The sequence below is a fragment of the Amphiura filiformis genome, unplaced genomic scaffold, assembly GCF_039555335.1.
Source record: "Amphiura filiformis unplaced genomic scaffold, Afil_fr2py scaffold_38, whole genome shotgun sequence".
Taxonomy (NCBI): Eukaryota; Metazoa; Echinodermata; class Ophiuroidea; order Amphilepidida; family Amphiuridae; genus Amphiura; species Amphiura filiformis.
In genome coordinates, this window is record NW_027305502.1 from 320,936 (window position 1) to 337,396 (window position 16,461).

General features: G+C 38.1%; 1 protein-coding gene across 1 annotated transcript in view; it reads left to right on the plus strand.

Moving 5' to 3' along the window:
• Nucleotides 1-16,461, plus strand: part of LOC140144068 (coatomer subunit epsilon-like) — a 56,148-nt gene that overhangs the window by 19,449 nt on the left and 20,238 nt on the right. The window contains exon 10 of the mRNA XM_072165904.1: nucleotides 11,478-11,552. Within this exon, the coding sequence (XP_072022005.1) occupies nucleotides 11,478-11,552 (75 nt within the window). The remainder of the gene's footprint in view (nucleotides 1-11,477; nucleotides 11,553-16,461) is intronic.

Here is a 16,461-nt window from a genome sequence, read left to right on the forward strand (position 1 = left end):
TACGGGCATGAAACTTGGTGGGTACAGTCAACATTTAAAGCCCAATTTTGGAAGGTCATTTTGAGGTCACCAGGGGTCATCTGAGGTCAAATTAGTAAAAACTGTTGGTCGGGCATGGATCTTGGTGGGCATGAAACTTGATGGGTACGGTCACCATCAGCCAGATAATTGTGCCCAGCCGATAACCACCAAATTCATTTACCTGTACCAAAAGTAATCGCAAAAGCAGGTGGTCACGAAAGCAGGCGAGACTCGTGGTTCGAGAACCGCCTTGTTTAAAAAAATGGTCGGGCCTGCTAAAAAACCTCCCGGAATCAAGCATGGGTAGGCCTACCAAAATGCCTTGAGACCCCCCCAACCCAGCGCCGGGACCTACATGACATGATATTCTCCGCGAGTCCACCAGAAAATATAAAAATACAACATTTTGATATGCCTACTATATTTGTCTGTATAAAGAGCTAGGCGTGCGGGATTTGCCGACTCAATGTTCATTTTGAACCATTAATATTTGAGCCACGGCGCTCGAATGTGAAAACCGGGGTGGGGGGGTAGGAGCAACAAATTATTCAGGACGATGCGTGAGATTTTACTCATTTTCCAGCTTTTTATGCGAGATTTATTACGTAGGCGTGAGATTATACTACCTTGGCGTGAGACCGTGAGAAAGTGACCCAATGCGTGAGACTCACGGCCAATGCGTGAGAGTTGACAGCCCTGCTTGTAGGTCTACCGCGGATGTCTACCGTGATGACAGTAGCGTAGCTGCCGGGGGGCAATTGCAAAATTGCCTATTTGGGCCCCCCGCCCCTAGTGCAAGGAAAAAAAGAGGGAAAGGGGGGGAGAGAAAGAGGAAAAAAGAGAGGAGAGGGTGAGAGGAGGGGCAGAGAGATGGGGAATCCAAACGATATGCAATACAGCTCAATAGGCCTACCATATACGATTATGATAAGCCTGGCAAAATTGTCTATTTGGGCCCCCGCCCCCAGTGGGGAATTTGGTGGATATTTGGGCCCCTCCCCATAGGGCCTACAGTCTTGCCCTCCTGAAAAATCCCAGCTACGCCGGCCATGCGTGATGATGTTGCAAAGTTGCGAAGTTCATTCATAAATTTCCCATTTCCACTGACAACAACAGACCAGCACGCAGCGCAGTAGCTAATCCCCGAGCTAATCAGAGACATGTGCGTTTCTCTTTCAACAGAAAATAATGTGACCATGTGACTGACACGATGTAGGCCTCACGCTTTAAATAATTATGCTCTCGGCGTCAAAAGTATGATAATGGAAAATATTTATAATGAACACTCCTTATTTAGCCACACCTTTCTCGTGTTGCCTGGTATATCAACAAAATCCTACACTATCGCCTTCCCTTGGTAAAATCCCTGATAAAAACTCGTGATATTGAAATTGAATTTCAGCGCCAGAACTTCCGTCATTCTAGCATCATGGATGGATAGGCTATGCAGTGGCGCCTTAGAGGGGGGCAGTATTTCCCCAATATTTTTTCTTTCTCATCCAGTTTTTAGGCAAAATCCCCACAATTATGTAATTTTCCACTTTTTATGCGGCAATTTCAAGTGCAATAAGTGCCCCGCCTCAAATTCACTTCCCCGGCCCCATGCCCGAAAAAAATTCTGGTTCCGCCACTCACGGGTATGACCATAGCTAGGGGCGCCCCCTGCTGCCCTTGGTTATGCTGGACGATGAGAAATTTAGAGCTTGTTCAATTCCGCCAATTTTAGAAATTTTTAAAGGTAGGCCTATATACAGTGTAGGCATGTATATAGCCTATAGAAAAACGGATCACAGTCAAATAAAATACAAAAATCGTAGGCCCAATAATTTTACTAATGGCATTTATTGAGCTGCTCACTTCTTGAAAATCCTATGGTTTAATATTGATATTATATAATTGAGCTCCTTGTCAAGCTCCTCAGTAGGCCTACACATAGGAGAGTGACTAACTGAGCTCCCGCTATTTGCAGAAATGAAGGCCTGGCCTATTAAATGAATAATTAGGATTGAGGCAGCCTTTTGTTTCATTTTACAGAACTTTTTTAATCCCCCAAAATTAGTGGGTTTTTTAATGGGGAGTAGGCTTTTAAAACGAAATTCAAATTTGGCAATATTTTCCATTGCTTAATGAATTGATCTGCGTGAAAATGCCTAAACATGTGGCCAGAGCGGGATGACTGGTATAAAAATCTTAACTTGTGAGAAGGACGTAGGCCTATGGGGTTGTATGAGGCTGTGGATCACGAATGCCCCTTTAATGTGTGCTAGGTAAAGTCATTCTTCCTTTCGACCTGCCAAAATTTAATTTTATTCCCTCCCCCCGCCCCGTCTTGCCAAAAAATTGCTTTCTCGAAAGGCTGTGCAATCAGTACCGGTATTAGCCTACTAATTATAAGCCAAAATTTCCAAGCGACTCGCTAAAAATCGCTTGTCCGCCGAAAATCGCTTGTCCGCACCCCCCTGGACTGCCAAATTTTTGTGGCCCCCTCCCCCTTGGCCTGCCAAAAATGCCCCATCCCCTTTGCATATAGCCTATATATAGGCATATGCCAATTTTTTGGGATCCCCAATTTCCATACCCATACCCATACAAATGGATTTCTAAATATCTACCTGTTGCAAGCGCAGCATTGGCGCTGGATTTTAAGCTAGAAAATACCTAAATATTTTAAAATCCAAACTCGGCAACACCACTTGCCCTCGCAACACCACTTGGCAAATACAGCCCGTCAGAATAATGTCGTGCGTAAACATGTGTTTTAAAAAGAAATGAGAGTGTCACTTCTGTCCAAAAAATTTCGAATTTTGGCCTTGAGCAGCGACAATCAGAGGTAAGAAAAACACAGTATGACGAGCTTGAAATATAGAATCACTATATCAATTTTGAAGTTTGTACTTCAAAGCACAAGTCAAACGAGGTGAAATGGTTCGAAAAAAAATTGATTTCGCTGTATCTTTTTATCGCGAAACTAGACAATTTGGCAGCAGCGAGTCGGAAAAATAGCAAATATCTCAATTTTCTGCTATCGAAATGAAAATTTAAATAGCACCTGCATGCAGAAGAGGGTTTATAGAAATAATGTAGGGCAGAATTTTGTCTATGAAATCTTGCACGGAATTATTATTACTGGTTACAAAACGACATACAAGCGGATGCCATTTTACTTCAAATGCGGCCAACATTTTAAGCTTACATAAAAATCGAGACAACCAATATCAAGAATGAATATGCACATTCTTTTATTGACTTGTTTGTAATGTGCGTCAAGTTCCCAACAAAATCGCCACTTCCAATGAGAAATTATGGCCGTGTTCCCAAATATCTTGATGCAAAAGAAATAAAAAAAAATTTGAAATGTTTGAAAAGTACATTTCATTTTGAGCAAAGTGGAAAATTCAAGCATAATAATGACCCTTACACTTTCAGCTTTTAGACGTAGTTTATGCTTTCTCTCCATAATTATTTCCAGAAATAGATAAGTTCAAAGGGGGCTATGTGCATCCCATTTTGCTTCTGAAATGGCAAAATTGTGGATAACCTTAAATAGATATTTACTGTGCACGGTGTTCACCCATGGATATCTTCGGACGATCTGCTTGGGATCACAGTCCCTATTATCTTACTTCTGTTACCAAAACTAATTGCAAAAGCAGGCAATCGCTAAAGCAAGCGAGACTTGTGGTTTGAGAACTGCTTTGTTGTTCTTTTCAGCCACTTTTTGACAATTCAGGCCAAATCTTCCCCTATGTACGTTCTTGTGGCCAAACTGCCAAGAGTTTACATAGGTTTTGCTTTAAATATGTTCAGGGCCAATGACACAGGTTTTTCCTGCCCAACGACAAAATGTCAGTTTCCAAAATCAAAACCATTTATGTGTAAATGGTATTAATGCCAGCAAAAAGTGTCTTTTTGATCTAGAGAAATGATAAACCATCAAAACTCTTCAATAGGTAGGACATATTCAGATTCAGATATTATCTTTTCACTCATTTTGCATAGTTTTATATATTCTTTAAAACAGACAGACAAAGGGCTTTACAATATTGCAGAACAAAAGGCTTTGCAATATTGCACAACAAAATGCTTTGCAATATTGCACAACATTTTGTAGGGAGTCATGAAATAAGGTTTATACACCTTTTTAGATTACATAATTCAAACAAAACATATTTCAACCCTAATATTTCTTAGGGTTAATGAGAAAAATATGAGGTTCACAATTTCTGACTGATACCAAAATATGTATTTTGATGGAGAAATTGGATATTTCTGGATCTTAGCATACAGTCAGACAAACAGTATACATCATTATAATAATTATATAATATTGAATGGCTTTTGAGTATGATATAAGAATATATTTTTCATGTGATACAAATATGATACAAATTATACAGTCAGTGCAATAAATAAAATAGCATTTCATGAAACACAACTTTATAGCCAAAGTGAGGGCAGATTTTGACAAACATGGTGACCAGAGTGAACGCAAGCCGAGGATTTTCTTTAATTTGAGATAACAGTGATGGCAAATAATGCAGAAATAAGCAAGTTAATAAACTAAAACTGATGGAAGGTATAGAGTCAATACTTGCATCCTATTGGTGTGTACAGATCATGCATGTCATATGACTTTCCGTCAACATGGTCAACGTAGAATGAGGTTATTGCACAAACCAAAGGAATGCAACGTATGAATCTGTACCTTCTATCGGTTTTAGTTTCTTGGTTATTTCTATCTGCATTATTTGTCATCACTGATATCTCAAATTAAAGAAAACATCATTGCGTTCATTATGATCACCTTAGTTTTCAAAATCGATCCTCACTTTGGCTATAAGGTCATGTTTTGTGAACTGCTACCTTATTTATTGCGCTGACTGTATAATTTGTATTAACATTTGCTGAGCATCTATAGACCATTCATATAATCGATCACATCATGAAAAAATATATTCTTGTTAAGTATCACACTCAAAAGCCAGTCAATATTATATAATTACTGCCGTTATTGAATCTGTCGCGGAGAAAGTGACACTCCACCCCAGTCATCTTGATAATTATGTGATTAACATGCGTGGGATAGAATTAAAGGGCAAGCAACCTCTGAAACTACCAGGTTTCTGTGTGTGAGTTGTTGCGTGATTTGATAATTAACTGAGATTAGGCACAGGCCAGCTAGCACCCATAGTCAGCTTGACAAAGCAAGATGCTTTGCCCATATGGGGATACGCCATCACCGTCAAAAGGGGGATCTGTTTGTATGTACCCCTAGATGACCAAACTAGTCTGTAGTAAGCGGACAGGATCCGGCGCCTCTAACCCTACCATGCAGCTGGAATCACTTAACCCTAGCTAACTGGAGTTGATATGAAGCAATGAGAACAAGTAAAAGATATGGCTAGCTGGCCTGCCTGATCTGGCTGAGGATACTGATGATGTACTTCACTTTCAGATTATATAGTTATTGTGGTTATTTAATCTGTCGCGGAGAAAGTGACACTCCACCCCGCTCATCTTAATAATTATGTGATTAACATGCGGGAGATGGAATTAAAGGGCAAGCAACCTCTGAAACTACCAGGTGTATGTGTGTGAGTTGTCGCGTGATTTGATAATTAACTGAGATTAGGGTGTTGACAGCAGATTCACAAGGTTGTGAGTGTGACTTATTACGCCAATTTATGCATACTTATTATTTTGTGTGTGCAAAACATATTTGTATCAAATTGCTTGGGTTAAAATGGGCCCAGTAATAATGTCATCACGTTGTGTAATTAGTAGTGGCCAGGTAGACTAATTCCAATCAGCCGTCTACACTTCGCATGTACTGTGTATGCTTCGTAGTGACGACTGATTATCTTACAGTCCATATCATGACGGACTTCTGAAAACTATTCAATGCGATTTCGGTTGTAGCGCCAGAAGCGCCGACCGACTAGCGGCGCTAATATACCGCGTCGCTGTACCGCTACCGCTGTGACAAGATCGCGCTCTGACCTTCTAAAACAACAAACTCGGTCAAAAGGTCAATTTGGACACAATCATGCGACGCCTATGCCACAGGAATCCTGTTGCAAAATCCGCCACTTTTTTTCCACATAGTTTTCTCAGTCGTCAATCCAGATGGTTGACGACTGAGGGCAGCAGTCTAGTGGCCAGGGGCGTAGTCAGGACTTTTTCAGCGGGAAAGGAGGAAAAGCAACTTTCAAGGGGAAAAAAGTAATGGAAAAAAAGGCCGAAATAATCATAAGAAGGGCTGCGGCGACCCACGGAGGGCTGGGACATTTGAATTTCATGTATTTTATATAAAATTCTGACAATATTATGCCTGTTTGTGATATGTATTGTACAATTGTTACCGTACACAACAAATTTGTTTTATTTTGTGTTTAGAAAATATATATCAAAGGCTTTAAAATGGTATCATTTCACTTCAAATGATATCCAGAAGCGGGGTTATGGTTTGTTGAACTCTGCTCCTTCAATAAAATGGTACCTTTTTCGGTTCTACATGTGTCTCTTTTTCCACATTGCTATATCAAACATCCACAAGTCAATGAGGTTCAGGAATGTCCTCTCATTGTTAATTGTTGGTTATACATACCTAGACAAAATACAGTGCTTTGTGACCCACCACTTGAACAGGATTTAGCCAAAGTAAACAAAGACTAGAGCTATTTAAGGATTCTGTAGAAAGAAGTTTATTATCCTCTTCAGCATAGGATTATTAATTGGTGTTTGACTCACGCTATCAAATGAGAAACATGTCGCCAAAAAACGGGTACCAATGAATACGACCTTCACGCACATTTTACACTGTAACTCGGAATACAATTTGCCGACTTTACGGCTCATTCGTAGTGTATGGCCACAATTATTATCATTGTATCCCATCGTATTTGGTGAAGCATGGGGCAAAATATTTAAATCATAAAAAAAAGTAAACCCACCGACCTCTGACGTTGGAGCTATAAGGGCTATACAAATGTTTTTTACACCTAACCTACATACTAGCTAGACTGCTGCCCTCAGTCGTCAACCATCTGGATTGACGACTGAGAAAACTACGTGGAAAAAAAGTGACGGATTTTGCAACAGGATTCCTGTTGTGTCCAAATTGACCTTTTGACCGAGTTTGTTGTTTTTAGAAGTTCAGAGCGCGATCTTGTCACAGCGGCGCTGGGTACAGCGATCGCTGCATACGGGCGCCGCTAGTCAGTCGCGCCACGGGCGCACAAACCAAAGTCGCATTGAATAGTTTTCAGAAGTCCGTCATGATATGGGCTGTAAGATAATCAGTCGTCACTACGAAGCATGCGAAGTGTAGACGGCTGATTGGAATTAGTCTACATACTAGCTAGATTTAGTATTAGCATTTTTCGCTATTTACAACCTTAGAAATATTCAAAAATTGCACAGGCAATTATATCTGTATGAAGTGTGAATGTTTAGTGCAGATAGCAGTCACATACATGTAGTATTCATTCATTCAACAGTGTTCTAGGGTCATACATTCATATATAAAGACATTTCTATAGCACTTTTACACAGATCAAAGTGCTTAAGGGGGTACTACACCCCTTCCCAATTTTGTGCCTATTTTTGCATTGTTCTCAAAATTATAGTGCATTGGTGGCAAGTAATATGCATATTATAGGGGCAAGGACTACAACTACTGCACTGGAACTTTTATTTCAGCACAGACAACAGTTGTGGAGTTACAGTCAAAAATATTTGATCAATAAATCAATAACTACTTGCCTTGAGTAGCTGAATTTTCAGTGCAGTAGTTGTAGTCCTTGCCCCTATAATATACATATCTTATTTGTCACCTATGCGCTATAATTTTTGAGAAAAATGCACACAATTGGCCAGGGGTATAGTACCCCCTTAACAAAGAAATATAACCAATTACAATAATTAAAAAAGGTGAGTCTGACGATGCATGTCAAGATCTGAAGTGATGAGGCCTGTCAGATTATGCCCAGGGCAGCGTAACCCATGTAGCTACCGGTCCGCGATCGTGTGCTTGGCATGCGGGGGGTCTAAGGTTCGAATCCTGGGGGTGCCAAGTGACTTCTTTGTTCATCTTCTCTCCTTTTTTGTTTCTTCTTTATCTTCCTATAGCAAAAAGCAGGGTTGGGTGTTAGGGTTAAGAATAAGAATATGGCATAACCCATTTATGTAGTCTGACATAGATATAGTACTGTCAAAAATAATACCAAGATTTCGGACCTTATCTAAAAAGTAGTCGTACTTACTCTGAGACTAAGAGCACTATTAGATTTAGGGTTATGATGAGGTGAGCCTACTACAAAAAACTGTGTTTTCTCCATGTTTAACTTTAACTTGGTATGAGTCATCCAGCATTGAATATCAAGGATGCAGTTCTGAATCCCGATTTATAGCATCAATTTAATCTTGAGTGTTTAGAGTGTAATCAATGCAAATATGGTCTGAAAGTTTGTGCTTTTGAATGATCATTGGCAACAGGTAAAGTATAATGGTAAAGACAGTTCTTTAAGTACTTGGTATTTCAGTTAATCAAAGCACACTTGAAAAACCACAGATAGATTACCAGCTCACATTTTCATTTTAACATATTCAACTGTTGAAAGTAATGAAGAAAAAACAAAGCCAGTATAACTCAAGATACACTCAGTCAATCAATGTGGGCATGGCACACGTTTCAAAGCGTGCAGGTCTGGCTGTCGGAAAATGAGAAAAAAGGGTGAAGATTTAAACTTTATCTGTGTGTGGACTGGTGAAAAGCTGAGACTGGAATACCTATTACTTAGGTATTCTAGTCTCAGGTAAAAAGTGTGAGAAGGAAATAAAAAGGGTGGTGGTTGATTCAAACTATACTCGATTAATTTTGAAAGATAAAATTAGCTTAGTTTCTAAGAAAAATCACCAAACTTGTTAACATTGTATACCAGGCTGACATTCCACATCATTGCTTGAAAGCAATGTTACTAAAATAGCTGTAGTCACAACTACCTCACATTGTACTGTTGACGCTTGAAAATACTTGTTAATGTCAACTGAAAAAGGGATTCAGCCGTGCACCACAGAGTTGGATATTAATTGAATAGGGCCAACTCGTATATCACTGGGTTCTCTTTGATGTCGTAAGGAAGGTGTGGATTGGTCACTGACAGGGTTGCAGCTAGCCCAAGTTGAGTGCCGCGTAAATTTACTATTCAATCTTTATAGTGAACGTGAGTGATAGGGGAATAATTTCCCGAATAAGCTCCAGGGTGTGATGAAAAAATCATTTGTTAAAAAAATTTTCAATTAAAAAAAATTGTGCTGGTCGGCCAGCGTTAGTCCTTAGTAGGGCCGCCTACCGTAACTACAACCCTGGTCACTGGTTTAAAGTGTGGGCAGTCATGACTTTGTAAATAAAAGGGATGCCTTGGCAGTAAGTAACCTGTAAGATACTTTCTTTTTTACTCTCTACTGCTTCCAAAGTAAAACCAAATATCCAGTGTTGGAAATATGCCTCAAAAAGTTACAGGCCAGCCGGGAGTTACAGGCCTGGTTAAAAGTTACCAGCCCAAACTTTTTTGAGAATTTAATCGGGAAATTAAGCCGGGATACGTATCAACATATTTCCGTCAGTTACATAAAATTGTTGAAAACAGGAAGGCCTACATTGTATCTTGTTACTACAAGCCAAGTATGATAAATATGTTGGTACTAAATATATTATTTTCCTCTCATTTGATTTTGACAAATCAAATCAAATTTACATATGTATGTGCGGTTTTCTCGCTATTTACTGACAGACCCTAGAAAAAGAGGATCTATGGGTTTTAGCTTGTCATGACAAGTGTTGACATTTTTTAATATTATGCAAAATTATAGATGCTAAAAAAGATCATACTCCTTGATGAATGTTGAAGGACATTTGAATGCTCTCTCATCTTTAATGTGAAGTGTTTTCAACCTGTTTTTAGAATGCGAAGGTGTGTATGTGACATGGCACATGTTTGAACATGTGTATTTTCTTATTATAGATTTGAAGTGACATAATGTTGTGTAGTGGCTAAAAAGAGGTTTGAGTATACTTGTTTAGAAAATTCTTAATCTCGGTATAAATTTACACATTTTGCTTTGGTTTTCATGTTTTTGCACAAATGCTATCTTATTATGGATGATATTCATCGTGATTCTCAGTATAAATTTGAATATTTTGCTTCTGTTTTCATGTTTTTGCACAAATGCTAACTTATTATTGAAGAGATTCATGGTGATTCTCAGTATAAATTTGAATATTTTGTTTCTGTTTTCATGTTTTTGCACAAATGCCAACTTATTATTGAAGATTCATCAGGAATTATATTTATAAATTTTTATCATAAAATTCCAAGAAAATCACTTGTTTTCCTACATGTAGTTTCAACAACCCCATCTGTTGGCTTTCTAATGGTAAATGCCAATTTTTCCTTTGTTAGAAACATTTTTCACTAGTTGTTGTTGCTACTGCTATATTGCTATAAAGTTGTTTTTTTTGTTGTTTAATATTTTGTTCCAAAAGTTATATGACTGATATTTGAATTCCATATCCTATTACACATTCCCACTACTTAGAGAATGAACGATATGAAATTTTGTTTTTACTATCTTCTACTGTGTGATAGATGACAGACTACAACATTCCATTTCATACTTTTTTTTTCAGTATTAAAAATATTATTTTAATAACTATAAGTAAACACTGTTTTTTATCAAAAATTAAGTTGCCGTCATGAAAACTCCCCTTCTGAAATGATAGGAAAATTGTTTACCGTTTTAGTTGCGCGTATTGTGATTCGTTTGCATATTATGCTCTAGAACATGTTACATACTCGTGCCTCGACAAGCATGTTCCGCAAAGACATGACTGCTGCCATCTACCACGTGATAGACGGCATGCAGAGACCAATGATATTCGGTGCTAATAAGCTAAGCCACTGACTAAGAATTAGTTTTCAGTGTATGCAATATACATACATACATACATACAAAAGTTTCTTAGGGTGCAATTTGCCAAAGCAACATTGCATTTACAAAAATAACATGAGCAAAAATACATAAGCAATAACAACTAAAAATCAGAACAAGTGTGTTTTAAGAGTTTCTTGAAAGTGTTTGTAGATGAGGCTCCCCTGATGTGTCGTGGTAGACCATTCCATGCTTTGGCAGCAACAACAGGAAACCTGTGTTCTCCAGCAACAGAGTTGAATCTGTCAATTGCAAGACGTGAAGGATCATTTGAAGATCTGAGTGGGCAAGCAGTAACATAATAAGAGAACATTTGAGCACTATAAGCAGGTGATTGATCATTTAGTGCCTTGTATGCAAGAAGCAAGATCTTAAAAGTTATTCTATTACACGTACCATGTACTCAGAGCAATTGGCTAACACAATAAATAATAATTCTTTTTTCTTTTTTCTTTCTTTCTTAGGTGACCAATCGATATCTCTCCCAACTAAAGGATTCCCATACAAATCACCCATTTATCAAAGACTTTTTATCAAAGGTGAGTTCCATCATCAAATATATATCTTTGTAGTCATCAAGTATTGGTAAGTATACCAGAGACTCTGGGGAGGTGAGCACTGAGCAGGGGCATACCAAGCCCTACAATAGGGCTTTTAAAACACACTATATCCGAGAACCGCTAAAACCCGCTATAACTGCTCCACCCGATTCTGGGGAATTGGCAGTCACTGGGTTTAGCAGTTCTCAGGATATAGCCAGGTTTTATGATATAGCATGGTTTTGGATCACCACAGTCAAAAGGCCCTACACTAGTAGGGCTAGGGCATACCCAGGACAGGGGGACATGAGGGAAGGGGGCAGAGTGACTCCTAATAGCCCACTAAAACAGGCCATTTTTGCATAAACAGGGGGGTACACACTCCCTCCGTAAAACAGGTCTGGACATGCTGATGAAGAGTAATGGTCAAAATGGATATTGACATTGAGCTTATATTTTGCCTGAAATTCCATTAATTCACCTTTGCAATCTACAAGCAATAACCAAATTAACTTCTAACTTGATAGGTTGATAGCGTATGATCAACTGTTGTGTTGAAGAGTTTGTGTCATGATATTTCACAATATTTTATTAATATTAATGACTTCATTTGTATAGTCAATATATTTACAAACCTTTATTATTTACAAACCTTTGTTGTGGGGACCTTAATTAGGAACTGTATAATTCTACACAATCAGATTCCTCTTGCTACAGCCCCAAGCTACTTCAACGGTGGGGTACTCTAAAGTACCTGTGTGGGTACTCTAAAGTACCTGTGTGGGTACTCTAAAGTACCTGTGTGGGTACTCTAAAGCACCTGTGTGGGTACTCTAGCACCTGTGTGGGTACTCTAAAGCACCTGTGTGGGCACTCTAAAGCACCTGTGTGGGTACTCTAAAGCACCTGTGTGGGTACTCTAAAGCACCTGTGTGGGTACTCTAAAGCACCTGTGTGGGTACTCTAAAGCACCTGTGTGGGTACTCTAAAGTACCTGTGTGGGTACTCTAAAGTACCTGTGTGGGTACTCTAAAGTACCTGTGTGGGTACTCTAAAGTACCTGTGTGGGTACTCTAAAGTACCTGTGTGGGTACTCTAAAGTACCTGTGTGGGTACTCTAAAGTACCTGTGTGGGTACTCTAAAGTACCTGTGTGGGTACTCTAAAGTACCTGCGTAGGTACTCTAGAGGAAACACATTGAATCACACATACAGTACATGCAGTGGTACTGAATTGGTTCTCTAGAATAGCTACACATGTGTACCTCTGGGTCGGCACCAATAGGAATCGGATATTGCAGTTAGCCATGATAAAATCATAAAAGGAGCTTAAAAGTTCACAGGGGAGTGGGGCACTTGGGAAAGGGGTGCTTATTTGGTCAAATAGTGTACTTTCACAATTGTAGGTCACATTTTACATTTTCTAAACAACTCAAATGTTATGTTTTCATAACAACTTGGTGGGTGAGTACTGTAAAAAAACATTTGTAAAGAGCTGTTTCCAAAGGAGTCCTTGGGTATTTGTAATTACTCAAAAGACTCTGTACATAGGTAGACAAATCACATGAATAATTACTGTCAGTAACATGCAGTGTATTGAATTGGGGTTTTTTTCCTGATTATAATGACATTTTCTTATGCAGCTACTAATTTCTGAATAAATATGAAATGAATGAGTTTGTTAATTGTTGAAAGAAGTCATTATATATTGCAATATTGTTGATTGCTTTAAGACCTGCGTGGGTGATACAACATGTATTTTATCCTTATCAGTTGGTGTGAGCTAGGACTAAAGAAAAAGGACATGTGGTTGTATCTTTGGCATTAATTCATCAATTCAATCAAAAAAGCGTAGTAATAAATAAAAACACTCTGTATTGTTTCTATTAATACCCATTTATTCTTTTATTTGCACCTTTTCTATTGGAGTGACAGGGACAGTCATGTATGAGCTCCTAGAGATCCTGTTTATTAACTGCTACCTCAACACCCCTCCCTCGAGTATTTGATAAATGTAAAATGGATATATCGCCCAGGCTGCTTAAGTGTAATTTCCTATATTTTACAATATATTATTACATTATAGTTGAAATATCTTCAATCAAAGTATGACATCCAAATCAGTGTGGGTGTCAAGTGGGAAGGCTAGTACCCGGCCCACACTCCGTGCATCCGCGGGTATTCATGCTTGTCGGTGAACTTTAAAAACACCCCCTATTGCATCTCATTTCGCGAAGTTTTTAAGGGAAAAACACCCCTTTTTTTAGCGATTTCGCAAATTATTTGCCCTTCGACAATACCCCTATTTTCCCTAAAACGTGAACGATATTTCTAATATACTATTTTCTGGCAAAAACGCGTAGGCTGCTCGATGAAAATAGCCTTTTTGTCAATTTCGCGAACATGTGGTTTGAAAAACACCCCTTTTTGTGTGTTTCATGAATCGTGTTTCTGCATCTGAAAACCCCCCTTATTTCGCGAAATTTTCGACGAGCATGAATAGTTGAATACCCGCGGATGAATGGAGTGCGGGGGCCGGGGGCTAGTACCTTATTCTCTGAAATAAATACCCCCCCATTTTCAAAAATTGGGGTTTATTAGAAGTGGATTAGCAATGAAAAAAACGCGGGCCAAAACTCGAAAAAATATGACTGCTGGCTTGAAATACAATGTGGCAGCGCCATGCAGGGTCGCATATACTACAAAATTAGATCTGTAAGAAAGAATGTGATTTATTAGCTAAATATATTGTTTGAAAATTCAAGTTAGGATAGGGTTTTTCCATGCAATTTCACAATCATGACACAACAGTTTTAAGCTTACTTGTCATGCTTAAATGCTACGACACAAAAATTTCTGCACTCTTCATTTCGGTCACTATTTCTTTGGAAAAGATGGGGGTGTTTATTAGAGGAGGTGGTGTTAATTAGAATAAATTCATTTTGGATTACTCGGATCTTGTTTGCAGGGATTGTTTGATTTAATTGTCTCTCTATCTTGCCCTTGACTTTTAATATCTGATCTCATTTGGATCACCTTTGCACAGTATTTTTTGTGGAACATGAGAGCACATCATACATATTGAATTGCATTCTGAATATGAATAATGTCCTTCTGATATCAAATAATTTAGATTTTTTTTTTAATTCGCAATATAATACAAATTTTATGACAAATCATTATAAATTGATATTGTTGATGTTTAACAGTCCTCAAAGTAAAATTTATAAGTTTTGACTTGTCGTACATTTTTCCCCAAAAGACCTAAAAAATTAGGTCTTTTGGGGGAAATGTGTACAAAAAATAACACTGATTGGTGATTAAAATGGAGGTTTGCAAATAATTCACCCCAATTTTTTTTCCGTGGTGAAATTATTCTAACAATGTTGCCGATTGGTCCAATTGATAATGCAAACTTCTTTTTGGCCAATCGGCAGATAGTTCTCACAAGGCAGCTTTTGCATTTTGCATCTGAACTCTGTACTATAATTACCTGTCAAACTTATAATTTGATCAGCAGGAGATGATGGTGATTTGTCACTGGATTGGGCTCTTCCAGTTGAAATCCATACACCCCCTATGGAAGACATGACCTTAATCTCCCATACAGGGGGTGTAGATTTCAAATGGAGTCACCCATTCAGGTAACCCCATTTGAAATTCATACTCCTTGTGTGGAAGATCTTCCATAGGGGTAATAAATGTTGGTATTTATACAGCGCCTTTCACATGTGAACATGTACCAAAGCGCTTTACATATATATGGGTATATGGATATCAACTTGAATAGTCCATTGGTCATATCATATTTTGCAAGACATGACCTTAATCTCCCACACAGGGAGTGTAGATTTTGAATAGAGTCACCCATTCAGGTAACCCCATTTGAAATTCACACTCCCTGTGTGGAAGATTAAACCATGTCTGCCATAGGGGGGTGTATGGGTTTTAACTAGAATAGTCCATTTGATGATGAGATTTCATTTAACTGTCAACTTTGATATTTCCCATTCGTTGTGTTGTCTGTGATGGTTTATTGGTAAAATATAGAGATCTATTCTTAAATACAACAATTGCATTCAAGTCAGACAGTGGCGTTGAAATTGAAATATCTTGTAATGATTCATGAATTTATTGAATAAGGCTAATGGAACTCGATTGTTAGTTTCCTATTGACCGCCCGCATCATTTTTTCAATTTGACCAAAACTTTCATTATTTTCATAAAAAAGTCAATTATCTGAACTTTGAAATGGAAATAATCAAAATTGAAACTCTCAAAATGTCTGACATCCCCTGTTGATCATAATCAGCACTTTTTCTTAGTTGTAGGGGTAGAGGATGTAGTAAATAATGGAAATTTAAGGATTACCTCATCATGTTTCTAGTGATTACAAAAATTGCTAATTTCTTTTCATTTTTATGAAAACAAATTCAAATCTTTTCTCAATCTGTTGCAAAATGTCTGTAAAGATGATCTAAGCATTAATACCTATTTTGAGATGGTCTTTCATCAACAATATATACTTTGGTACTGGTGGGGTACCTAAATTTGGAGAAAGCTGTTCATAAAATCGTTGATTTTGTTGACATAATGGATAATGAAAAGAGACCGAATAATGAATAATGAAATAGCGACCTCGTCCTTTTTTTAAACATCCAATCGGAAACTAATAATCGAGTTCCATTGGCCTAATAAAACACTAAACCCCCGCCCTCTGGTTAGGTGATATTTACCTGACTATATTATTCGGCAAGGTTTATTTATTTATTACACTTTATCACTGGTATATACAATAATTATAATATAACATCAAAATATATCGCAGCTTGAGACTGGCAAAAGTAGCCCAATTTTAGACAAGTAGCGGCATGCTTTTTTGAGTAGTGGCAAGTGATCGCCAAGTAGCC